This window comes from Trachypithecus francoisi, unplaced genomic scaffold, assembly GCF_009764315.1.
Source record: "Trachypithecus francoisi isolate TF-2019V2 unplaced genomic scaffold, Tfra_2.0 Lachesis_group2, whole genome shotgun sequence".
Lineage (NCBI taxonomy): Eukaryota > Metazoa > Chordata > Mammalia > Primates > Cercopithecidae > Trachypithecus > Trachypithecus francoisi.
In genome coordinates this window covers 117,373,944-117,401,148 of record NW_022681465.1, presented here as the reverse complement: position 1 = coordinate 117,401,148, position 27,205 = coordinate 117,373,944, and the positions used below count along the sequence as shown (strand labels likewise).

Here is a 27,205-nt window from a genome sequence, read left to right as displayed (position 1 = left end):
CCTTTGCTCTCTCTCTGTCCTACTACTATGTGAAAGTGTGCCTGCTTCCCCTTTAGCCTTCTGCCACAATTGTAAGTTTCCTGAGGCCTCCCCAATCATGCCTCCTGTAAAGCCTGTGGAACTGTGAGTCAGTTAAGCCTCTTTTCTTCATAAATTACCCAGTCTCAGGTAGTTCTTTATAGCAGTGTGAAAACAAATACATCCATAATATAATAATTACCACCACGAATAACACCACCCCCATCACCACCGTCACACTACTGTCACAAGCACCATCACCACCACTATTATCAAAATCATTATTATTGCTATGACCATTATTGTCATCTAATACTGATCCCCACCATGTATGCACTGCCTTATAGCTTACTAAACACATTCATATTATCTCACTAATGCTCATGACACTCCAATGAATTGATACCATGATTGTTATTGTTTAACAGACGAAGAAGCTGATATACAGAAAGGGGCTAAACAATTTCTTCAAACCACACAGCTCCTAAAGGGTAAGCTAGGACTGATCTTCAATTCTGTTTCACCCAGCACACCATCAGCTCTCTTCATCAGCTCTAAGTTGTTATGGAATGGTCTCCAATGTGCTATGTTTTTGCACCACACCACAATCTCTGATGTTCATATCATGTGAATATGCTGTTGGCGAGTGGGGGAGGTCCTCAAAGTCATGCCCAAGTTTCTCTGCCACATGAATTCTAATTAAGGAATCCCAAGTCTTTGTGCATCTCTGTGAAATATCAGTTCCAGTCACCAAGTACCAGTCTTTTGCCCAGAACTGTCCTGGGATCTTCAAAGATGCTCAGAAGGGAAGAAAGAAAGGTCCAGGTCTCTGAGGAAAGGCCACTCTTGCTGGAGAGTCAAGCATGTTTACAGGGAATGACGATAGAACAGTACAAGGTAATCAAAGGCTAAATCATGGAGACAAATAGTAAGTTCCCGGGGAGAGGAGAAGGAGGAATCAAATATAAGCTGCAGTGATCATGGGGAGACACTTAGGGGGACAAGGGTGGCAGTGTGAGGGCACAGTCTCTATCCCTACTTACTCGGTGCTTTTCTCATCCTTGCTGTCCACTACCTCCTAGGACCTTGTCCCCCTCTCCTGAACATGGACAGCCTGACTCTGCTCCTTGCCTCCCACTTCCGATGGCATCTTCTTTCTGTTAACATCCTCCAAGTCACAAGCATACAAAACATCACTGGCATTTTTAATTCCTTTCCCCTTCTTGTTGCCTGCCTCTGTGGCTTTGCTCATCCTGTTCCTTCTGCCTAGAACTTCACTAACCTACATTCCTGCCTGGGCCAACCCCTAGCTCATTTGCTGAGCTCTAATGCCACCTCTTTCGGCCACCTTCTCTAATTCTCCAGCCCCCGCCCCTCAGATAGAGGTGCTTTCTCCCTCCTCTGAATCCCCACAGTGTTGCATAATCTATAATATCCTCTAGTTAAATGCTCAGGTTCAGCCTGGTCCAGAGATTCAGCATGCAGGCACTGGAGGCAAACCATCTGGTTTCGAATCCTGGCTTGTCCACTTATGAGAAGTGAGACATTGGACATTTGCTTATGCCCTCCAGTCTTCAGTGTCCTCATCTGGAAAGGGTCTAGTAATAATGCTCGCTTCCTGGGGATACAGTAAGGCTTACATAAAGTCAAGCTGCTAAAGTGTCTAGCACATAGCATGTCATAGATTTGCTGTCAATATAATTATTACGAGCAGAGAGAAGTTCTTTGGGGACAAAGACTGTGTCCAACATAACTCGAATTTTCCAGCAGCTTCTTCTTCAGGGTAAGGCAAATGGGAGCCAGAATTGCCTCTAGCAGAGGCTACATGATATGGACCAATGTACAGAGCGGTCACTTAGCAAGGGAAAAACCAGGGAGGGCGGAATGGTAGCACCAGGTGAGAACAGATGCAATAGGCAATTGGGAATGACAGAGAGTTCCTGGGAAGATCAGGACAAGATTCAATGCTCATTGTAGTCCCAGGTTTTCCTACCTCCTCTTATAATGCACCCTGAGGACATATCAAATCATAAGGTGCTTCTGGGAAATGAGTGAGGCTTGCATTTGGAGTGTCAACATCAAGGGCTTTGGAAGTGGCCAAAGCTGGTGTGAACCCTGTTCTTCCACCAGGCATCTGGGGGACTTGGGGCAAGTCACTTCTTCTCAAGCCTCAGTTTCCTCATCTATAAAATAGGGGGATCAGTGCCTGCCTCTCACAGTGTGAGATTTCATCTGTTACATGGGAATAATTGTACTGCCTACCACATAGGGTTGTTGTGAGGATTACATTAGTTTAATGTACCAAAGGCGCTTAGAGTGGTACTTGGCACAGATTGCTATATAAATGTCACAAGGACTATTTAAATGTTATGTTTGTTACTGTTGTTATTTTGTCAACACCTTGCACAGTCCTTGGCATGCAGCTGGTGCCCGATACAGATCGGTTTTTTTCCTTTTCCTGTCTGGTTCCAACTCCAATGCTGAAATGCCTCACAGGCACACTCAAGAGATGCTTAAAGCACTAGCAAAGTAGAGGCATGAAAAATTGCATTTTGGAAGCATATTTTATTTCAGAAAAGTCACCAAAGTACTCAACATGGGAAAAATCCAAATTTGGCAGACTTCCTTAGACTTATCTTACTGTTTCTCCTTTGAAATGCCTGTGTAGCCATTGGTGGGGCAGGGCAGGGTGGGGTGGTGGTGGGAAGACCTGATCATTTTAGTGTTAGGGCATACAGGGCTTAGAGTCCTAATCAGCCCAGGGCTGGATGTATGCAAAGGGGGAAGGAAAGAAGGGGAGCCGCCTGCTGCCCTGACTTCGATGGGTGGGGAAGCCTCCTGAAGACACCCCTGCTGAGTGCACGATTTGGACATCTGGAAGAGTCATACATGGGAGAATCCCAGAGATGGAGAGAAAGTGCAGCCTCAGTCACACGGATGCAAATGTGCCACAGCTTCCCGAAGGCAGCTGGGAGCTGCGTGGTCTCCACCAGAACACTCCTCTCACTCTGGGTCCAGGGTTGGCATGGGTGAGGAGCTGATGGAGCCAAGAGGAGACTGTCATTTTCAGTTCCTGGGAGCTGGGAAACTAGCCGTCACTGCGCAGCCTCTTCCTGGGGCTCAGAGGCTTGCTTGTCCTGGATGTGCCCTCCAGCTGCAGGCAGGAGCCCAGGTGGTGGAGTGCCTCGCAATCAGATCCACTTCAAGTACTTGCTCACTAATCACTAGCCAATCAAGAACCTCCCTGCACCGAAGTTTCCTAGTCTGCGAAGTGAGAATAATAATGAAACCATTACAGGACTCCTACAAAAATAAAAAGATTGCTTTTTTGGGGGGATCCCCACCAACAGAGAGGTCCTACTAGACCCCCTGGAAAAGGCATTTGAGTTTAATTCTCCAGGCCCTACCTGTGTCTGTTTAGACTCCTACTTTGGTCACATTTTCTGGCTTCAAATCGCACACAAAGGCTCTGCATGTAAACCAGGCTGCTAGCCTGGCCTGGGATTCTGAACGTTATCAGTGAAATCCATTATGCAGGTAAGTCTCTAGTTGTGGTCCACACGGCTCTGTCCTGCACCCTGTTCTGGCCTGTGTTTTTAGAAACAAGGTAGATAAAGACCTAGAATGCCTCCTTATCATATCTTCAGGTAGCAGAAAACTTGGAGGTATAGCTAAGATGACAGCTGGTGGAATCAAGATTCAGGATCTCACTTGGCTGGAATAACATTTAAAATGAGTAAATTAAAACTTAATGGGCATACGTCATTCTGCACTTTTTCTTTGTTGTTAAAAAGAAAGAGAGAAAAAGAAAGAAAAACAGACAAGCTTGATTGCAGAAATGCAAATCTAGGAATCTGACTTCACAACATCTTATATGAGATGACCAGGGCTGGGGTTCAGATGTCAGGCCTGACACTTGAGTTATGTGATTGTGGGCAAACCACTCACCTTCTCTGGACTCTATTTTCTTATTTGTAAAATGAGGCTTAAATCAGAAGTCTTCAAAGTCCTCTTCCAGCTTGATATGTAATTTTGTATAATATAATACATATAGTTCCATTGTCTGTGCTTTAGGCCGGTATTCCTCAGACTTCAGTGGGTATATAAACCATCTGGTGATCTTGTTAAAATGCAGGTTCTGACTGGGTAGGTCTGACTGAATTGAGGCCTGGGACTCTGTATTTCTTTTTTCTTTCTTTCTTTCTTTTTTTTTTTTTTTTTTTTGAGATGGAGTATCACTCTGTCACCCTGGCTGGAGTGCAGTGGTGCAATCTCAGCTCACTGCAACCTCCACCTCCCAGGTTCACGCCATTCCCCTGCCTCCGCCTCCCGAGTAGCTGGGACTACAGGCGCCCGCCACCATGCCTGGGTAATTTTTTTGTATTTTTAGTAGAGATGGGGTTTCACCGTGTTAGCCAGGATGGTCTCGGTCTCCTGACCTTGTGATCCACCCGCCTCAGCCTCCCAAAGTGCTGGGATTACAGGCGTGAGCCACCGCGCCCGGCCGGGACTCTGTATTTCTAACAAGTTCTCAACTGATGCTGAGGCTGCTGGTCTGAGGAGCGCACACTTTAAGGAACATAGACCCAGATAGTAATAATTTACCTTTAGTGCATTCTATGTGCTGACCGCTGCATCTTACATGCATGATTGCATTTAATCCTCATAACAACCTGGGAGGGAATTACCAACAATATCCTCGTTTTCTAGATTATGTAGAGATGAAAGTTCACAGAAGCGAGGTAACCTGTTCAATGTCACACAGCTAATGAGTTGCAGAGCCAGGATTTGAATTCTAGGTCTGCCTAACCAGGAGTATATGCTCATAACAACCATACAACATACGCAGGTGATTCGGGCCAGCATGTGGCTAAGGAGAGAAAGGAAATGAACGGGATAGCAATAAGGTACTTGCAAATGTACTAGCAAGCTCTTGTGTCTTTTTCTTAGCAGTAATAACCACTTGTAAACAGACTGACCTCTCCTTGTCCACCTGGACCATGTGAAAACTCTGATCCTGGTCCCTAGTTCTGAATGTTTGCAATTCTAACATACTTGGAGGATATTTAAACACTCTATCTTCACTGACAGGCAATGATGGCTATAACAAAGGGAGAAAATGTTAGTTCACATAAATGATTAGAGCAGAGGAGAGACGTTTAATCCTATTAATGAATTTGCTAATTGGCCTTTTGCCCCCAATCATTTCATATTCAGGCTTCCACAGCATCAGATTAAATGGAAATAGATGTAGGGGGAGGCGGGGTTGGGATGGCGCTAAAAGTGTTTTGCTCAAGGCCTGCACGTAGCTCAGTTGTTCCGTGTGGTTAATGAGGTGCTTCAGTCTATCCTTGAATGCCTTCTCCCCAACATCCATGTACCCTTTTTGACAGTTTTTCTACTCAGGTCCCTAAGGTTCCAGAGGCAAAGCCAGGAGGAGAGGAGGTTAGTGTGGCAGTTAGAAGCTCAGGCTCTGGGATCAACCAGAACCAGGCTCTGAGATTCCCAAGCTCTGTGACCCTGAGTAAGGCACTTCCCTTTTTAGAGCCTCAGGTTCCTCAACTACAAAATAAGAACTGTAACAGCATCTTGTCCTCCAGGGTTGGGGTTAACAAAATAACACAGGAAAGAGCTGAGCAATGTACCTGGCACTGGGTGGAAGACACAGTGATTTGGGCTAGCATTACTATCCTCCCTGGCGGGTGACCTGCATTTTCATACCTCACTGTTGGGAATTGCTTTTACCACCTAAAGTTGACAGCTTCCCTGAGGAATCACCAGAGAAACTGCTTAGGGTGCCAGTGACCATGGATATAGTGGCTCGGGATCTCAGAGGGCTGGAATCAGAGGCCACAGCTCAAAGGGATGAGGAGATTACCAAGGGTAACACCGTCATCATCCAGGTGGAGCAAGGCAGAAGGAAGGGGCCTGCCCTGAGATGGGACAAAAGGCGGCAGCAAAGCCAGCACTGCCAACTCACCTGGTGTGCATGTTCACTTCCTTCTTGGCCCTCATGCGGCCCTGTAGGGAGACACTGTCCTTGTCTGCATTTTTTTTTTTTTTGAGATGCAGTCTCGCTCTGTCACCCAGGCTAGAGATTGCGCAATAGCGTAATCTTGGCTCACTGCAACCTCTGCCTCTTTGGTTTAAGTGATTCTCCTGCCTCAGCCTCCTGAGTGGCTGGGATTACAGGAGCGTGACACCACACCTGGCTAATTTTTGTATTATTAGTAGAGACGGGGTTTCACCATGTTGGGCAGGCTGGTCTTGAACTCCCGACCTCGTGATCTGTCCACCTCGACCTCCCAAAGTGCTGGGATTACAGATGTGAGCCGCCATACCTGGCCCATTGTCCCCATTTTATAGAGGAGGAAACTGAGGCCTAGAGAGGCTCAGCTATGAACCAAAGAAAAGGAGTTGAATCCCAAGACTCTCATGTTTTAATGCAGTGCTCCTAACCATAATGCAATCCTACTTCTAGCTTTCTGATTTGAGTGGTATGTGGTTTCTACTTCCCCCCACCGCACCAATGAAGCTTTTAGTCTGGCCTTGAATAACAAGATTTAATCCAAAGTACTACTCCCATGGCTGGGGTGTGGGAAGCTAGCAATATCCCAACTTACTGCAACTACTTCCAGAAGGTGACCTATTTAAAATACTACCGGGAGGAAGGGGAAGCATTTAAAGAGAAGTTTCTCTGGTGGCCCTAGGACTCTTAGGCTCTCTCTCTCTTTTCTAAAAACTGCTCCTTCCCTGCCTGATGAATGGGAACATCAGCTCCAGGGCCATTATGCAGAACTTTGCAGAGCTTCTCCCCAGGAGCAGACCTGGATTCCTCATCTGCACCGCTGCATTCCAGCACCGCTCAGAGCCATCGAGAACGCACACTCTGGCCCATCCATCCTTACCTCCATGCCGCCAGCATCCATCAAGTCTGGATGCAGTGTCAGGCCTGACAGAGGCCCTGGGATAAGACTCAGTCCCTGAAAGCTAGTCAGAGAGATAAATGTGTAAACCCATAATGACAACCTTATAGTGTGTTCAGAATTGTAGTGAGGGGAAGCAGCAACAGCTATGCGGGAAGAGAGACGGGAGAGATGTGCTCTGCCTACAGAAGCTGGGAAAGGCTTCCCAGAGCGGTGGCATTGAATGGGGCCTTGAAGGATAAGTAGGAGTTGGCCAGGTGAATGAGGAGATGGAGGAGGAGGGAGGATGAGGAAGCCAGAGTGGATCTTAGGCAGAAATGACATCAGGGAAACGATGCTGAAGGACATTTGTGGGACTGACTAAGTGAACAAATGAACGAGTGGATAAATATACACATTCTGATCTCACCCAGGCAAGGCAAGGGTGAACCTGAAATATAAGGGAAGACAAGGGGAATCACCATGAATCAGTCTCTACTTTTCTTTCAGCAAAAGAGTGAAAACTTAGACATCTCCTCACCTTCTCCAAAGATGCTACACACCTACCAGTATCCAAAAAATTACCAGGACTCTTCTTGACTGAATTTATATTTTTCAGTTTTGGAGAACATGACTATCAATGCTCTTTGTGAAAAGATAGTCTTTTAATTATAGCCATTCTGGCACTTCTTCATCCATTCATTTATGGACATATTCATTCATTCATGCAGTCATTTATTCCGTCATTCATTCTGTCATTCAGTTGATAATTCATTTGTTTCTTCATTGATTCACTCCTTTACTGTTTCCCCCATTCATTCAATCATTCATCTTTTCACTCATTTGTTAAAGCATGTGCTCACTTATTCACTTACACATTTACAAAGCATTCATGGAGCAAGGCCCATCCAGGTAGACAAAGAGATCTAAGCCTTGGCCCTTTTCCAGAGACTAAGTCAAAACAATCCCACTGATTTTAGGCAGTAAGTCCTTCCCCTCTGTCTTCTGTTCTTTTCCATCTCTCTCTTTCTGTTTATCTTGAGCTCCGCTGAGCTTCTTCTGGGATTGAGGGACCAGAACTCTGCCTGGTGCTGGATATGGGTTCCTCATACCTTTGTGATTACGAGGGGAGTGGGAGTAGAATCACTGTTCTCAGCACTTCCCTGCTAAATGGTAAACAGATTCGGTACATTTTATGGACAAAGTCAATTCAAAACCAGCAGGCTGAATAACAGAATTCATTCCCGGTAGAGGGCTGGTAACTGAAATTCCAGTGGGAAACTAACTTTTCCTGCAGGGTCTGCAATTCTAGAAAATAATGGAGAGTGGCCAATCATTCCATTGTTCATAATTTCCTCTAGAAAATTTTTTATTAAGTACCTACTATGTACACAGAACCAAGCAGAGAGTTGTGAAGGATGAGTTAGATGAACTCCTACCCCAAGAACCCTGCCCTCTGGTGGAGGGGAAAGGGGTTAACACCTCCATTGATTGTCTAATTCCAAACACGATTGTGAGTCATAAGAAAATGTACGCCTTAAAAGAATATGGGAATTCAGATGGGAGAAGTCACTTCTCTCTGGGGCTTGGAGAAGGCTTCCTGAATATGGAAACTGGTGAGTGAGGTCTTGGAATGTGTGTGGAATTTTAACTATTAGACAAGGTAGCAATGGGTGGGGTGGGAGAGTATTACAGAATTAAAAGGACAGGCAAAGATGCAAAGATGGGTAAAGATCAAAGCGCAAACCTTTCTATAAATCAGGATTCTCCTTTTGCAGATAAAGAAACTAGCATTTACAAGCTAAAATGACTTGCTATACAGTACTATGTGACAACAGGACCACTGCTTCTCTATGCCCCTCTGTCTCTTGTCACTCTCCCAGATCTTTAGGTTGAAAATACTGCCTTGACCAATAAACCCTAAACCCAGCCTCATCAGGTGCACTCTGCTTCCATAAGTTCCCTGAGGTGCTCATTGATCTAGGAGCAAATATGGGACTATTAGGAACATTCCCATGTTTGGCCCTATGTTAACCAGTACCATATTAACTCACCATGTGGCCTTAGAAAAAGCATCTGATAGCCATGGAGTTGAGTTTACTCACCTATGCTATGACTATTCTTGAGATCCGAAGCTCAGCCCTTTCAGAAAGTTCTGCATGCTTGCATTCGGTCATGGAGGACTTCTAACTCAGCCACCCCAGCAGTGTGGGATTATTTGCTTGTAGGCAATTCTCTATTGAGATGGCCTTGATCTAGTGATGTTGTCCCTAAATTCTCCTGCCCCCCTGACAAGCACAGCAGTTGCACCTGTATGGTCCTCCTCTGGTTCTTCTCAGTGCCCTAGCCTGTCTCACTTGCCCATTCAAGGCCAGGAGCAGTGTCCTTGGTGTGTCATGCACATGCAAAACTGCTAGAGCCAGAAATTCTATCTGGGACTGGGATGCAGAGGCTGAATCCCAAAAGCAGGGCTCTTCTACTTTTAATTAAAGACACACAAAGATCCCAAACAGAGAGAAGGACAGGAAGTGAGCCTGAATATTTTTATTCACTGGCATGGCTCTTAAGTTGCTTTAGATTTCTGTTGCCTTTAGAGAGCTCTCTCTGAATACCCAGGTTGGGCTAGATATCTTCTCGCAGCACTAATCATGCAGAGTTTTTGCCCTATTTAAAAACTATGTATGTTTCTAAATTGTATTATCAAAGCATTCAGGATTTTAATTGAGCAGGCTTTGATGTTTTCAGGACAAGCCACAGAGTAGAGGTCAGTGAGGGTTGAAGCAAGGGACGAGCATCTGTGTGCCTGGGTTTTTGGTCCTAGTTATCTGGATAGGGCTGGATAAGGTTTCCAGAAATGAGCTGTTAAGACTCTCAGATGTACTGCCTACTTCGAAAATGGCCTTACTCTGGACGTTCAGAAGCCCCAAACAATAGAGCCACAAATTGAATAGTACCTAAAATTTGCAGACCACTTATGGAGCAGAGCTGTGCTAAATGCTTGACTTGCATGATCCTTGAAATCCACACAACACAACAGCTATTTTAAGATGGTAACTACCACTACCCCTGTTTTATAGTTGAGGAAAACAAGGCTTAGTCATCCAGCTAGTAAGTGGCAGAGCCTGAATTTGAACCCAGCAGGGAGACTGATTCCTGAGTTGAAAAATCCCAACTGCCCTCTTCTGACCGCTTCTAATTAGATCTGAGCCTCACGTCTCTGAGATCATAGCAGCAGCTCTGGTGAGAGCATCAACCACAAAAATATTATATTTGAGAACCAAATGGAACCTGAGGAAATGCCTAATGTGAATTTCTCCTTTTACAAAGAAGAAACCGAGGCCCCAGTGGGGAAAAGTGACCTGGCCAGGATAGGATGCCTGACCACTAGCCTCCCCAGCCAGGGCTCCCTCCAGGTTTCCAAGCTGCCTCCCATAGAAGGGTCTTCTGCTGATTAGCATTCCACTGTGCAAGGCAGTGAGATGACTCTGCTCCGGGGGCAAATGCCTGGGGGAACATATGCAGCTGGACCCCTGGACAACTCACGCCGGTGTCACAGGCTTTGTGCGGGAAGGGCTGAGTGCTCATTGCTTTGGTAGCTTGTCTTGGGAGTCCACCCATTGGCCCCGAACCTGCTATGAGTCTCAAATAAACATTGTTGTGAGGGTTAAATGAGAGTTGTTGATAAAACACCTAGCATTATGGCAAGCACATAGTAGGGGCACACTGAATGCTAGTATCCCCTCTTCTCTTTCTTTGAATCTGAGACAGAAGCAAAGACCTTTGTACTTTGGGAATCCTGCAGGAATTCATCCAGGGTAAATTCCTGGATGTTTAGGGTAGGAGAAGGAAATGGTAGACAGCAATGCCTGAGCTCTTACTCTTTCCCCAGCCCTATGCAAGGAGCTCCGTATTCATCATTCATTCAATCCTCACATCCTTACAACAACTTCCTCTGGGTCCCTGGTGGCTGCAGCCAACACAGAATATGAAGCAGAGTCCCCCCTTCCTCGACTTCCTACATAACCAGTTTCCTTCCAGGAAGTAGCATACGAATTTTATGGATGAAAAACTGAGGCTTAGGGAGGTGGGGGGACTTGCCTAAGGTTCCAGAAGCAGGGAATGATGGAGCTGGGATTCATACCCAGACTCAACTTGACTCTAGGGCCTGAGATAGTTCTGTGACACCCAGCTCCCAGGAGAGCCACAGGCATGCAAAATATTTAAAAACAAGCCCCTGACTTTCCTGTCTCCACAGTCCCCTGGCCTCTGAGACCGCATGGTAGTCAGACAGGTGATGAGGGAGAAGACCTAGATTTGGTGCTGAAAATTGTCCCCAGTCTAGCAGCATCCCAGGATCTGCAAGAGGTGAGGCTTGGAATGTCAAGGCCTTGGGCTGAGCTTTGCAGATCTGTTCTGGTCAGGACTGGTAAAAGGGCAACCAGTCACTTCCTTGCCAGCAGGACGTGTAACTCAGCTGGACAAATGGGTCAAAGCCTCTTCCTATGTTCTAGGCTGTAAATGCTAACCCAGCTTCAGCACCTAAGATCTGCACCCAGAGATTTCTTTCCTTGGGGCTCAGCCAGCCTGATGCCTCTGGGATCTAGGCCAGAAGCTGGGACCCCTTCTTCCAGGGGGTTTCAAGGATAGCTTACTTGTGCAGATCTCTGTGGTTCTAACCAGGGTGAGACCAACCACGTTCTAAGAGGAGAAGTGCATTTCTACTCACTATTGGGCATATAGGGTAGGAGCTGTAACTCCCACCTGTATCCAGGATGGGGGCTCTGATGGTAGAACTTGAATGTTTAAGTGTCAAAGCTACTTAAAATCTTACCACTCATAGTGACATTTGAACATTAAACAAAACAAAATCCATCATTTCCCGTTTCCTAACTGCTTCCATTTTCTTTATTCCAACAACTAACTTTCGAACTGCTGGTAAGGAGACCTGCATTGTCCTCCAGGGCACAACACACTGGTTCCAACTTCACCTGGACCCATTTGAGGACTCTCTCACAGATGGTGAGATCAGCCATGTCTCGGCTAGGGACAGGTGGTGATGGAACGGCGTCCAGGCAGAAGAGACTCCAGGATAGTATGCTTTTTAATCCTTGATGTAAGCTCAGCTCCCAGCCAGCCCTTCACGGTTGCTCCTCCTGACTCCCGGAGCCACCAGGACATGAGGCCTGGGAGTTTTACCCCTGGCAGTAGCTGATTCCTTTTGGCTTGCAGAGGTTTCCGGGGTGCAGACAGAGCACTCTTCCTGATGAAGGGACTCGCAGGTCTGTACCTGGCATAGCCGCCTGGGAGGAGTGTGGGAGTGTGGGAGCACCATCACTGAGTGCTCAAACGCCAGCTGTCACACACACTTCCACCAGAGAATCCGGTCACCCCCACCTGTGAACGTGCCTCTTCCTTCGGCTCCCAGAGATTTCCCCAGGAGGAGAGTCCCGGCGCCTGGTGCCCCAGAGGGGTCCAGTCCCCGATGGGGCAAACGTCCACTCTGGCTCCCTCCTCTGGTGTTCACACCAACCCTCCCACCGGTTTCTCTCTCCTTTGGGTACAATCACCTGTCCGGGCTCCTCGGGGAGAGGGGAGTCCGGACTAAGGGAGGCAGGTGGCACACCCCACCTCGGTGTCCAGCACCCCCAAACCCAGACAGGGGAACAAAAGGAAGGAGGTCGCTTACCTTTCGAGGGTCGCCTTTGTTTGGTTTGCAGAGATGAGAAGGTGCCCATGACGGCCCCCATGGCAGCGAAGACTTGTGTGCGAGTTGGGACCCCGGGCCCTGCCCCTCCCCTTCCCTGGAAAGAAATCCCCGTGGTTTGTCTACTCTGAATTGGAGGAGAGAAAAGCGACCGGCAGCTCGCCTGCAGCTTGGTATTCAGCGAGCGTGGAGCCGAGGCTAGATTTCTGGATTCCTTCTTCAGCCCGGCACATGCAGGGACTCAGGGCTAGCTGCTCCCCGTGAGCCTTCGGAACCGCTTCCCCGCGCGAGGACCCGGCGCGGCCGGTTCCCTCGCCCAGGGCCGAGGAGGGTGCCCTGAAGCCTGCCTGGCACTGGACAAGGGGCCAGCGCGCCCGCCCGGCCAAGGCTGCCGAGCCAGCGCCGCGTGCGGTGCGGGAGCCGCGGTCCGCCCGCCCCTCTTGCCGCACGCTCGGCTCCCCTCCGGGCGCTCGGGCTGGGTCTCGGAGGGCCGAGTACCAATCATGAATGAACAGAGCTCGGACCGCGCGGCGCGGAGCCACAGCGCGCCCTCCCGCTGCCTGCTGCCTGCCGCCAGCGCTCGGGGCGAGAGTCGGAGCCGCGGAGGGGGCGGCGGGCTGGCAACTGCGGAGGGGCGGGGCGGGGGCGAGGGCTGCACGGTGGGGGCGGGGGACGCCCGGCCCTGCGCCCTCACCCTCGCGCACCCTCATTGGCCCTGGGTATGCGTGGGACCCCCAGGAGCATGCGACCCTAAGAGACAGACCCGGGGCCAGGTACCTGGCTGACGGATGCGGTTCAGGGGGCAGTAGATTGAGTGGCCCCAGGGAGACTCTGTGTGTGTGTGTGTGTGTGATGCGCGCGCGTGCGTGTGTGTGTGTCCCTGTGTGTGGTGCATTGTGATTTCATTCGACTTCAAGGGAAATCTTATTTAACCCACTGCCTGAACTCATGGGGAAGGGGAAAGTCGGCCCCACCCAGAAAGGGGTGAAAAACACATCCAAATGGATGGTCATGGCAAGAAGGTGCCATCCTGCTCCGCGGGTCCTTGAGGGTTCTGCAGAATTCCCCCATGGCAGGGCCCACCTTCTACTGACAGGAAGCTGGGGAGGAGAAAGGAGCCCTCAGCCCCTCTGAGCCTTTACACTCCCATTTTTCTTTTTCTGTTTTTTGAGACGGAGTCTCGCTCTGTTGCCCAGGCTGGAGTGCAATGGCTAGATCTCTGCTCACTGCAACCTCTGCCTCCCAGATTTAAGCGATTCTCCTGCCTCAGCCTCTGGAGTAGCTGGGATTACAGGCGCCTACCACCAGGCCCAGATAAATTTTTTTGTATTTTTTAGTATAGATGGGGTTTCACCATATTGGCCAGGCTGGGCTTGAACTCCTGACCTCAGGTGATCCACCCGCCTCAGCCTCCCAAAGTGCTGGGATTATAGGCGAGAGCCACCGCACCCGGCCTGCTTTCTCGTTTTTCTGTTTCTTTCCTCCTTGGTTCTCCCTCTTCTCCCTTTCCAGCTCAAAAATTTATTAGCCATCAGCTGCTGGCACGGTTTGTTAGTGCTTGAAGGGGCAATGATTAGATTCAGGAAGCCATTTCCCTTCTGTGAGTGGCTTCTCACCCAAAGGGCAAAGTTTGCGTCCCTGCCTGTGAACTCAAAGCCTTGTGGTGTTGAAATGCAAGATTTGCTCCCTGGAAGGAGAAGGAAGAGCTTCCCTCCCCCAAGTCTGAGCTGCTTGGGTTCCCACTGAGACCCATTGTGACACTAAGAATCCTTTATCCAAGCTGGCCCCCACACTCCCACCCGGTCATCTTCTCTCTGCCACACAGATACACACCTTGTTAGCAGTTCACAGAATGCCCAGACAAAAGGCCTCATGAACAAGCATGCATGCCCATAAAATCCCACAAACATATGGGCTCAGCTCCTTAAGTCCGCACAGACATTGCTATTGTACACACAGACAGACCCAAGGCTCATAATACACCTACAGTTGCCGCCCACAAAGACGGAGAGACACACAAACACACAGGCACGCAGACGCACACACAGTGCAAAACTGCATCACGGTCCGAACACAGACTGAACGCCACACAGGCATAGAGTTGAATCCCCAGGATACAGGCCTCTTGAGAGCTGCTTCCCCTAATGCTAGCCCATGAGCTGTCCCCTCAGGGCCACAGGTGGCCTGTGACTTGGTTTTATTCATGTCCCTGAATAGTTTTCTTCACCCATGCAGCATTTAATGCTTTTCTGCAATCCCAGCACATGTCCTGTTTTGTGCAACAGGGGAGGTGCACTTACGAGCATACTTCCTTTCCTTTGCATTGCCAACTGCTGTGCAACCACATTGTCCACATGATGCCCACCAAAGCCCTGTGAATTAAGCAGGTGCCTGACCATCACCATAGAGAGAAATTGAGACTTAGCTAGTATTAGAGATTTGCCTGAAGTTGCCCAACCAGGATGTGGGATTAGAAGTTGGGTTCCAGGCCTCTGTCGGGGTCTCCTGGGGAATCCCCTGCTCACAGATGAGGGCACTGAGCCAGAAAGACCTGCTGGGGGTCCCACAAGATTCACAGCCTCTGCTTTCCTAACTGCCAGCTCAGGGCTTGTCCAGGCCAGGGAAGCCTTGAATCCTGGAAAACGGGGCAGGGGCTGGTCCCTGCTTCCCTCCTGTGTATTGGGGAAGAGGGTGTGTGGGGCTGAAGCTCAGGATCACTAGAGGACCAAGTAGGATGTCCAGGATTCAGGGAACAGAGGAGAGCCCTTTGCTGAGGAGAAGGTGAAGCCACCCTGGGCGTCTTTGCCAACTTCTCCGGGACACCACTGTGGGAGCACCAAGCTACTTCCCCCTCGGGGCTCTGCTAATTTTCATGGTACCTGAATGATCATAAGGACAGCACTTGAGAGGTCGCGAAAGTCTAGAATGTCATCCTCTCATTTCTGCTTCCCCACAACCCACTGAAGAAGCAGAGTACAGATGACTTGCTCCATTTTGCAGATCAGAAATAGCAAAGTGCTTCTGGACGTGTTTGCAATTGGCTGCCTCTGAACAGTAGGTGTAAAGTGAAGTCCAAAATAAAATCCAAACCATTGAATATGAATTATAAGGTATTTTTTGTGGCCTGTGGCTTCTTCTACAAATCCTCCCTGACCCCGGTGCTCCCTTTGTGGCTCAGCCACCCAGACCCCTCACTATTTCTCAGATGCATGTTGTGGCTCTGCTTCAGGGCCTTTGCACGTGCTGTTCCCTCTGCCTGGAAAGTTCCTCACCTCTTTCTCTTTCTGGCCACCTGCTGCTTACCCTGGAATATCTACTGCAGATGTCATCTCCTCCAGGGATCCCTCCCTGGCCCCAAGTCAGTGCCCCGCTTGTGGTTTCCATAGCACTCAGGGCTCCTCGTCTTATCAGAGGACTCCTTGCTTTGTTTCTCATTGTTCCGTTCCTTGCCTGTCTCTCCCTCTGGACTGCTTTAACTGATTTACATACTGATTTAACTCTCTACTTTCTGCTTACTCTCTGGTTTCTGACAGGGTGCAGTCAATCTATGCTGAATAAATGAATGACTGAGTTGATATTCTTTGCTCAGTGACCCAGTTAGTAAGTAAAAACTGATGATTACCAGATCATCCTTGCCCCTTAAAGGAAGACACATGCTCTGCCAAGTAAAGATTCATTCATTCACTTATTCATTCAACAAATATTAATTCATTCATGTATCCACCATGTACCAGATATTTACACGCACAATAGCTCATTTATTCCTGCAGATGCCTTGTGACATAGGTATTATTTGCAGATAAATACACACACGTGTGCACGTGCCCACTGTACAATGCAGCTGACATCACCCCTGAGATGCTCACAAAGAATGTGTCTAAGTAGGAGAACACAGGTAAGTGTGAGGGGCAAGAGAGAAAGATGAGGATAACAGGCCCTCTCTCTGCCTCCTGGGAACTTGCAACAGAGAGCAGAGAACTGCATGGGGAGAGAGGGAGTGACAGGAGTGCTGAGGAAGCCTCCCATCAGTCACCCTGACTGCAGGAGCCATTTGTCCTGTTGTCCCTGCCACGATGTACTCACTATGGCAACCTTGCCAGCCCCATCCAACCTGAGCTTCAGTGGCTGTGGCTCCCTTTACTCTGGAAGGTGAGTTAGCTCATGCACTGCCTCCAGCTCTGACCCCTCCCTCATGCACCCTGGTGTAGACTGAATGTTTGTGTCCCTCCAAAATCCCTATGTTGAAGCTCTAAGCCCCTGTGTGGCTGTATTTGGAGAAGGGGCCTCTAAGTAGCTAAAGAAGGTTAAAAGAGGTCATAAGGGTGGGGCTCTGATCTGATAGAGTTAGTGTCCTTACAAGGAGAGATGCCAAAGACCCCCATGCACAAAGATGTCATGTGAGCACACAGGGAAAAGGCAGATGCAACCCAAGGTGAGAGGCCTCACCAGACGCCAACCCTGCTGGCACTTTGATCTTGGACTTCCAGTTTTCAGAACCGTAAGAAAATAGATTTCTGTTGTATAAGCCACCTAGACTGTGGTATTTTTTGAAGGCATTCCAAGCGGACCGATACACAACCCCAGTGTCAATCCTTGAGCTCAGAAAGTTCTGGATGCAAGGCCTTCCTTCTGCCATGAGCCTCCATATAGGACTCCTTAGGGCACTCCTCTGGGGCTGTTCAGGGAGGAAGGAGTGAGGTTGTCAGACCTGCAGAAATCGTGTCAAAACATGCATGTGCTTGTCTGAGTTTGTGTAACACACAAGCCCTGTTCTTTCCCTCCCTCACTCTCTCCTTTCTTCCTCTCTGTATCTCTTTCTTTCTTAATTTATTTCTTCCTCCCTGCTCCTTTTCTTCTTCCCCACTCAGTGCTCCCTCAGCCATGTTTCTTCTCATCCTTATGGACTATAGTAGTTCCTTCCAGGCACAGACGTAACATAGCATCAGATTGAGAGCACGAATTTGGGAGGCTGCTAGAACTGGGTGCAAACACTGAGCTTGCCCCTTTACTCTGGAACTGTGGGCATGATGAGTACGATCTGTGAACCCTGCTTTCAGCTTCTTGTGGATTACATTCATAATTCCTTTAGTAACTGGTTGTGTTGCTGTGAGGGATTGGTGACATGATGTTTGTAAGGCTCTTAGCAGGTGCCTGCACAGAGTGGCCCATTACTGAAGGTGGACTGCCCTATTCCTGTTGCTGTGGGCCAGATATCCTGCTGGGTTAAAGGGGTATAAAAATGAGTAAGCCATAGCCTTTCCCTCGGCTTCCATCTTTGCTCTTCATCTGTTTGATAGGAAATCTATTCTCAGGGTCCCCATCTGGTATTAAAAGACTCAGATTAGTTAAGGAAGGGAATGGAGTTGGCACCTGATTATGTGCAATTCAGCACTACGCTTGCTGCTGTCTTGTACCATTTCCCAAATGTTCTGCATGCATAAGTCTGGCCTCAAATAGACTGGGAGCTTTTAGAAAGCAAAGGCCGAGTCTCCTGCTTTGCATTCCCCCCCTCCACCGCCCCCATCCACCGCCACTCAGCCTGGCCCAGAACATCCTAAGTGTTCTACAAATACTCAAACTGAGATCCTTCAGGGCAGGGGAAAGGGTGTCATCATTTACCCCTGAGTTCATATGAACCCAATCCCATGTCCCCTGGTATGTAACCCTGGCCCTTAGCCTCCCCACCTGTGGAACATGAACCCAATCATGTCATGGGGTTGTGAGAATGGGGTAAGATAAAGTAAAGGGAAAGCGCTTGTCTCTCTGTAAAGCCCTCTGCAAAGGTCCTTTATTGTTATTTGCTTTGGGGTTCATTGGATCATTCATTCATTCGTTCAATGAATATTTATTAAGCACCATCTACCTGCCAGGCACTATTCTAAATATATGGATCAATAACGAGCAAGAAGAGGCAAGAGAACCTGCTCTCAGGAAGCTGGAGGTCTAGAGCTGAAGAAAATCAAATCATCTCCTCATTGCAAATTGCATTCAGGTCAGGAAGGAAAGAGTAGGGCAGTAAGCTCAGGGTAGCAGGTGCTTGGAGAAGCCAGGTATCACCTTGTGTGAACAGTGAAGTGATGACATAGGACATATAGGTCTTCAGAGGGCAGGGAAGTAGATATGACTTTCAGGTCAGGGAGATGAGGCTTAAAGTCCTGGGTTTGTTTTGTGACCTTGGGCAAATTATTTGACCTTTGAGCCCCTCAATTTCATCACGTTTGCAAGGAGAACAATCTCAGCAATATTGATGGAGGTCGCAGGGTGAGGTTGAAAGTTACCGTGGTTACAAAAGTGCCTGACACAGGGTCTCCCTGGCTGGAACACAGTCCTGATTCAGAAAGCACAAACGCCATGCCTCACTTTCCCCTTCCAGTCCCCTTTGCTTGGACCTTCTCCCCTACCTCCCCAGGAGGAAGAAAAGACCTTTGAATAGGACTTGGGTTTGGGAAGCAGCTCTCCCGGGCTGCATTCTTATGCATCAAGCATGGCCTCATCTGTCGAGGTTGATCATGTTCTGGAGGGAGCAGGACTGACGTGGACTGCAGGGGAAGCCGGGGAAGCCAGGGCACAGGCTCTGCCCTTCATGTCCTGATGGCTGCGCTGCTCAAGGATTCCCCCTTCATGCTTCTGCACTGCCACAGTCTCCACCAGAGCTGAGATGAGTTCAGACAGAGTGCAGCCACCCACGCAGCTGGGACACTGGCGGTAAAGCCCTCCAACTTACCCAGATCCTGCTAGGAGTGTGTGTGTGGCGGGGCGGGGGCAGGGGTAGTCAGGGAGAGTGGGAAGGATATTCCTGGAGACCAGGGAAGTCATGGGTGCCGGCACTATGCTTGGTGCAAGGCAGATACTTCATGAATATTGATCAAATGGCTGTCTGGGGGTGGACGGAAGGGTGGGTAGAAAGGGGACGGGTGGCTAGATGGATGGTTTCAAATATGTTCTAACAAACTGTAAGTATCTGATAAAACCTGTGAATCTTTTCCCCCAGAGTTACCATGCAGCACGCACACATGCTCACGCTTGGTGTAGAATTTCAGACCCTCCCCCGTGAAGCACAGCCTTGGACACTTGGTGAAGAAACTTTGTCCTAAGGAGGAAAGGTTATGGTAAGGGATTTTATCCATTCATCCCTTAGTTGTGTGCCTTTAACTTCCCTGATCCTCAGTTTCAACATCTATAAAATCGGTACAATAATCACGCCTATGTCTTAGGGCTACTGTAAGGATTAAATGACTAGAAGCATTTAAGTGCTTTAGTGTGGTACCTGGGAGATTGCAAGGCTCATGAAAAAGGCAGGTCATTAACATATCCACTAATCTGCATTCGTTCATTCAATCATTCATACACTCATTCATTCATTCACTCACAACTTTGTGAGGGCATTGAGTGAGTGCCTCTCGTTCATTGCACCTGAGCAGGGCTCTGGGGCTCTCTGCAGAGGTGGATTCTCACTGCATTAGGGAACTCACAGTCACAGGGCGCTTAAGTAAACAAGTCACTATAACATCCCAGACTTCACCAAGATCCCTCTCTAGTTCTGCTGCTGAGAGTCAAAGGCACCGAAGTCCTGGAGACTCGGCAAGGTCAGGGGTCTAGATCAGCCTAGGAGGGTGAAGGTCAGGGTGGAGAAATTAACGGTGGAGCTGGGTAGAAAGGGATGAGAGCTGGAGGGAGTGGAAGTGAGACTTGAGCAGAGCAGAGCTGAGGTGGGGTGAGAGTGGCCCTGGGCAACTGCATTTCCAGGCCACAGTGGTGAGGTTGAGGGTGGACAGGCGAGACTGAAATGATGGGGGCAGTGGAGACAGATGTTGTAATTAGAATTCCTTGTCTTTCTAAAGTGTGTGCAAAACATGGATCCATAATCTCCTTGGGTAAATGTCCAGGAGTCAATGGTGTTTCCTCCCCTACTTTAGTCTCCCAAGGTGATAGAGTAATTGCATTAGCAGTGGCGCCCTCTGTTTATGGAGCTCTTACTGTGTGCCATCACATGCCTGATCTCACTTAATCATTTCAATAGCCCCATAAGGAAAGACTCTCATTATCTCCTGTCTTATATATGAGGTAGCTAAGGCACAGAGAGGTTAAGCAACCTGCCTGAAGTCACACAGTGAATAGATGGAGGAGCTGGCCTTGAACTCAGATGGTCTGACTCCAGAGCTCACACTCTTCGTGTAGCTCCAAGTCCTCCTGCTGCTCTTGCCACTGACCTCTAGCACTGTTTCTCTAGGGAGGCAGCAGTTCACTGGGGATTCACAGATAGGAGAGACGGGTGCATAGGGTAGGCACAAGGGTCCCCAGCCCTCTGAGTGGTGGATGATGCTCCCACCCATCCTCTTAGTGCCTGGGGGCTGCGGTTGTGATTACCAGCCTGCCAGGGTGCGCACAGGGTCTTTCCCTCTTCAGCTCCTGCAGCCTGAAGACCCTGAGGTCTCCCTCACTAGCAGGGAGGGGAGGAGGGAACAGTAACCCTGCTGCTGCCTCATGATTAGTAATCATGCCAGTGATGAGCCGATGAGCACACCCCTGACCCTGCATGGCCCACTGAACACGTCAGAGCTGGCTCTGGGCTCCCAGGCTCTCCGCTCTTGGCATTGCTGCTACTGCAATTGGAGCCTGAAGAGGGAAGAAATACACGAGGAGGGAAGGAGGAAGGAATGAGGGAGAAAAGAGTCTCAGTTACCCTCGTGCTGAGGACTCACTCTGGGACAGGGCCCGCAAAAATGAGGCAACATACAACTGAGATATTAATGGATGTTCCTTCTGTTATTTCCTGTGACCACACACCCTGCTGCACATTTGAGCTGTGGCATTCACTACCTGTGGAAGAGGTGGCACAGAAACAATGGTCACATCTTGGATTTTGAGACGAAGCGCCTGGAAGAATATATGACCGGTTGGAGCAAGAGAGCTTTGCCCTTGTCCTCCACTTCAGGCAGAGTTTGAGGGTTGGTGGCCCGTTCAGCACTGAAACCACAGACGTTGGTGGAATGTGGGAGCTGAGAGCAGACCTTGGCTTTTCCGAAGTGGACCCTGGGAGAGTGAACACGTAGCATAGTACAGTCACTGACCTGGGTGTCTTTTTCAGGCAGGGGTTCCTGACCTGCCTCTCCTGGGCAAGTCTGGTAAGGAGAAGGGTACTCTTCCCCTGCACTCAACAGTGGTGCGGTCCAGAAAACCCTCCTAGAGCCTGGGAAGCTCCAGCTGTGACCTGAATGGCACAGTGACCACAGAATGCACAGGAGTCAGAACCTCTCGGGGTGCCTTTCTGGAGGCAAGACACCTTTCTGATAGGGCTGCCCGCCAGAGGTAGAGCCCACTTCATGCTCCATGCTCCATAAACCCACCCCAAAACATTCAGGCAACAGTGGGGATGGAGTATCCTGAACCGATTGAGGGTTCTCTGCCACTAAGAGGGATGGGAACTTGGAATAGAAATTAAGTTCAGTGATTGAAGCAATAAGCAAAGTAACTTTCTGACACGTCAGAGTGAGTTATCTGAAATTCTTAGCTATTCGTAAAATGAGCCTCACAATGCCACTATGGCAGGTACTTCTCTTTTCTCCATTTTATACATTAGCAAACTGAAGTTCAGAGGCATGGTATAATTCGCCCGAGCCACAAAGCTTGAGTGATCTGTAGAGTCTGAGTTTGAACCTGATCTCTCTGCCTTCAAAGCCAATGCTATTATCCACTAAGGAAGGAAAGCAGACTGGAGCAGGGATGGGAAGAGGAAGAACTGTAAGGAAACAGCAGTATTGGGAAGAAGAAGTGGGTGATGGGGAGCTCTCCTTTCATCCTCCCTCCCAGGATGAAGTTGGTCCTGAGTCAGAAAAGAGTGACTGTGAAGAGCCTTGGTCTTGGTTTAGAGAACAACACAGGACATAGGCACGTAGCATGGCACATAGATGGCCAGGTGGAGGGAGAAGGATGAAGCAGCAGTTCCAAGAGCTGTGACACGCATGTAGCAATTATTACCTGGGCCCCCAAGAGCACCACCTTTCCTCCCAAGAGTACCCGCAGGAACCTCTACCTCAGAGGCTAGGCTGGCCCTCTTCTTCCTTCACTCTACATGGAAGATCCCTTCCCAGGCTGACACAAGACACTACCTTGACTAGAGCTGCCCTTCAAGCCAAGTTCTGTTTCTGTTGCCCCTTCTTGCACTGGGCTGGCCTGTATCAAGTGAAGGGGTTGGGCACTCTGGCTGGTGCTGGGGGGAGCTAATTGACAGTCCAGGGCTCTCTTGCCCTAGGCTGGCATTTGCATGATCCATTAGTATTCGTGCCCGCAGCTCAGGGCTGCTCTGGATGGAGGACACTATGCAGATGAGCATCGAGCAGGGTGTGCAAAGAGAAACTGATGTGGTTTGCTGGGAATCAAGGCTACTAAGGAGACTGAGGAAGGCTGCAGACCTGAGACTGGAGCTTCTCGCCTGGTTCCCACATTGCCAGTCCCTGGGTATCTACTGTCTATGAGGTATTGGCTCCCAGTCAGTCCCTCCAACAATTTAGCCAGCATCTACCAGGCCCCTGCTCTGCCCCACCTGTCCTGCGATGGCAGGCAGTGAGAGATGAGGTGGGTGTGGTTCTGGACCTTAGAAAGCTCACAGTTTCATGGAGAAAGTAGAGTATGCACTATTTGCAATCAACCAAGAGGCCACACCAGCTGAGAAGAGACATTTAATTAAACCTGGAGAAGGAAGAGTGGGGCGTGGGGAGGAGTCCAGACCAGGCTTCTCAAAAGAGGAGATGCTTGAGTGGGGTCCTGAAACATGAATCAGAATTTTCCAGCCAAACACCACTCTTAACACATGACTTCATTCAGTGTCCTCCTCTTTAACCACCTGCAGAGGAGTCACAGTCTATTTCACTCTCATAAGGGTGCCCTGGTGAGCTAAGCAACAATGCTTCACTAACCCCATCTATGGGCTCACCAACCTGCAACTGGAGGGACTTTGGAGAAAGCAGGTCCAGCCACCATGGGTGACTGAACTCGATAATGCCTGTAATTCATGATTGAAAGGAGCGACTGAGTCACCCAGAGCAATGGGATCTTCCTAAAGATCTCCAGGGATGGAACCTTCCTAGCTTCTATATGCAACCTATTCCAACCTTCTACTCAGGTCCAGGAAGTGCTTTCTAATATCTCATGAATTTCTGCTGAACTGAAGAGCATTGACTCTTACTACTCCAGGAAGAAGGGCATGGAATGCCTCATCTGAGAACCCATTGTGCAAGCTGCCAGAGCCACACAAAGCCCTGAGTGTCTTCAATTCAGCATCAGGATGGGATGGGGGAGCTCACATTTGGTGGGGGATATAGATATAGGTAGTAAACAAAACTTTCTACCACAGAAACCAAGTGGGCGGGACTGGTGGAGGGCTAAGGGATTTGACCTGCACTCAGGCTCTGATTCTGACTGTGCACATCTGTGGCATCATAGAAAGGGACCGGGAGAGGTAGCTCAAGCCTGTAATCCCAGCACTTTGGGAGGTCAAGGTGGGTGGATCATGAGGTCAGGGGATCAAGACCATCCTGGCTAACATAGTGAAACTCTGTCTCTTCTAAAAATACAAAAAAATTAGCCAGGCATGGTGGCAGGCTCCTGTAGTCCCAGCTACTCAGGAGGTGGAGGCAGGAGAATCGCTTGAACCCAGGAGATGGATGTCACACCTCTACACTCCAGCCTGGGCAACAGAGCGAGACTCTGTCTCAAAAAAAAAAAAAAAGATATTTGATCTCTGTCTCCCATTCCTAGCACAAAGCCCCTACCTAAAACCCTTGGAGTTTCCCAAGTGATGAGGGTATAGGAGCATCTTTTGTTCCAATGAGGTGACTCTTGGTGAGCCCTTGATAGCTTCAGGATTGGGCTGGTCACCAAGAAGACCAAGCCTTAAGTGAAAGCTTGAGACCTTCAGCCCCACCCCCAACTTCTGGAGAGAAGGGGGAGGATGGAGATGGAGTCAGCCACTATTGGCCAATAATTTCATCAATTATGCTTATGTAATTGAACATCCATAAAAACCCCTAAGCACCAAGATTTGGAGAGCTTCCCTGTTGGTGAGCGCGTCCAAGTGCTGGGAGAAAGGCATGTCTGCAGAGGGCGTAGAAACTCGATGCCTTCCTCCCCCAACCCCATATACTCCCTGATTCATTCATTTCATTTGGCTATTTCTGAGTTGCATCCTTTAAAACAAACCAGTAAAAATAAGTAACATGTATTCCTGAGTTCCGTGAGCTTCTTTAGCAAATTATTAGACCTGAGGATGGGGTCTTAGGTTTTAGCTACCTCCCCTGGCCCCTTTCTATGAGACCACAGATGTGCACAGTCAGAATCAGATCCTGACTTGACTTATAGCTGATTGGTCAGAAGTCCTGGTGGTCTGAGACTGGCCACTGGTGTCTGAAGTGGGGGTAGTTTTGTGGAACGGGGCCTTTAACCTGCGGGGCCTGTGCTAACTCTGGATAGTTAGTGTCAGAACTGGATTGAACTGTGGGGTACCCAGAACTGGTGTCCGAGAAGTGGAGAAAAGTTGGCGTGAGCAGGAAAAGAGAACTCCTCAACATCATTCTGAAAACTCAGAAGGAGTCTCCCCAGAAAACAAGGGCTCCCCTAGAGTTATACTACTGGAAGTTAGAGGGGCTTTATATGCCATCTAGCTGGGCCCTATTTTCACAGACGGCCCAGGGAGGGGTGAAGTCTGCTTAGCAAAGCACAGAGAGACAGTGGCAGAGCTGGGACTGCAACTCAGGGCTCTGGAAAGGTTCTGGCATATTTAAAATTCCGTGAGTTTGCTGCAACTGCCAGACCTCCTCTGTAGGTCTAGATGCACATTTACTCTTGGCTTCCTGTGAGGCATAAATGAGCACAGGAAAAGGCCTCTGTACAAAAATGTTCCTTTTTCCCCTTTACTGAATGCCCTCAAGATGACGTAATATCACATGAAGCTTAAACCACAACTATCTGGAGGAAGTTGGCACTGACCTGGAATTCAGACTAAAGTACAAATGACTGATATTATACTGTGAGCCAGAATTGCTAGGTAAGTAATGAGGAGGAAATAAGAGCGCTGGAGATATGAATCCGGTTAGAGCGGTGGGAGATGTGGGCCTGGAGAGTAGCCTGAAGCCTTCAGTACATCACGGAAGCAAGGGTGAGAGCGGTCAGCTGAGTCAAGGACATGGCCTGTCCAACTTTGGATGCCCCAGAGGCCTTTGAACAAAGTAGATTCACCATGAATATAGATGATTTTAAATGCTTTCACTTTGTAGGGGAGGAGCATGAACAGAGAGGTTAAGCAACTCAGCCATGGTCACACAGCGCTTCTCATGGCTTACTGAGTATCTCAATTTACATGCAGATATTGGCTGGAAAGTACCGGAGAGAACCTGTTGCCCCACCTTGAACCCTCTCAGTCTTATTCACTGGGGTGGGGTGGAGATGAGTGTGCTGGGAGACTGGTGAATGTCCTTGACCCTCAAACCCTGGAGTTCATCTCCTTCTTGCAGCTGCCAGGCTCATTATCCCTTGCACATGGCAGACATCTCAGGGCTGCCTGCAGGCATGTGGGGCTTGGGGCGGTTGGAGGCGGGGACCTGCGGGAGACCCTCAGTTCTCCCCTTGCTTTGCTAGGGACCCAGTGACTAAGTTTACTTCATGAGGCTGGAAATAGGGCATAGGTTTTAGCCTTAGGCCTCATTCCCCAGGATAGCTCCCGCCAGTCATAAAGGGGGTAACTTCTGCCCTGAGCCTCCATTTTTTCTCAAATTGTTCATGGGAGAGGAGTGTGAGTGATTGCTACCTTTCAACTTCAAGACAAAGCACAGTTCTGGGTCCAGAATCCCGGCCACAAATAACGTCGCAGTTGTATTTAACGTGGTCTGCTCAGAACTGTCTGAAGGTGTGGGTGTACACCAGCGGGAGGAGGCAGGGGACCAAGAGAAGGGGGTCTAGCAATATGGAGAAAGAAGGAGAGAGGTCAGGGGTTGGTGCGGCTCTGGGGCCTTTCCAGAACACTGAGGGAGAGGAGAAGGGCCAGCCCCTGCCCAGGGGTCCCCTGCACGAGGCCCTTACCCCCAGGATGGCCCTGGCCAAGATCTGGCGGCAACCAGACAGTCTCATTCCTTCTCTGCTGACAATGTGCAATCTTGGTTTCCTATAGTACGGCTTTTTCATTCTCAAGGGAAATTTCTGTCTGTTTCTGGCAGCGGTTCTCCATCTTTTGGGGTAAGTGCTGAGGTGAGGGATGGAATCATTATCGCCTACCTCTTCCTTCAGTGCCTGCAGCCTCCCAGGCTGCTCCATCACCACTGTGGGGCCACTGGGTCAGCCTCCCTGCCTGGCTGGCCTCCTGACCTCTGGTCTCCGGGGGAGAAGGCACATCCTTCCTCTTTAACACTAATGAAGTCTTCCTTCTGCTCAGAGCCCAAGTGGGCTCGGGGTCAGTACTCTTACCCACTTGGCTCAGCTCTGCACTCTGGCTCAGTAATTACACCCCACACCTCATTGCAGACAGGCCTCAGCTCAGCTTTTCTGCACCTTCACCTCCTGGAATCTTAAAAAGTCCTCTCCAGGCTTC

The 27,205-nt window shown here is 49.1% G+C and overlaps 1 protein-coding gene across 3 annotated transcripts in view; it reads right to left on the bottom strand.

The window, feature by feature from the left end:
• The window catches only part of KCNIP1 (potassium voltage-gated channel interacting protein 1), a 395,147-nt gene that overhangs the window by 228,916 nt on the left and 139,026 nt on the right, over nt 1-27,205 (bottom strand). For 2 of the 3 annotated variants that reach the window (XM_033180277.1, XM_033180275.1), the window contains exon 1: nt 12,610-13,221. The exons of the other annotated variant lie outside the window; for it this stretch is intronic. In XM_033180277.1, coding sequence (XP_033036168.1) covers nt 12,610-12,670 — 61 coding nt within the window. In that variant the 5' untranslated portion in view covers nt 12,671-13,221. Of the gene's footprint in view, nt 1-12,609; nt 13,222-27,205 lie in introns of those variants that run through there. 3 annotated transcript variants of the gene reach the window in all.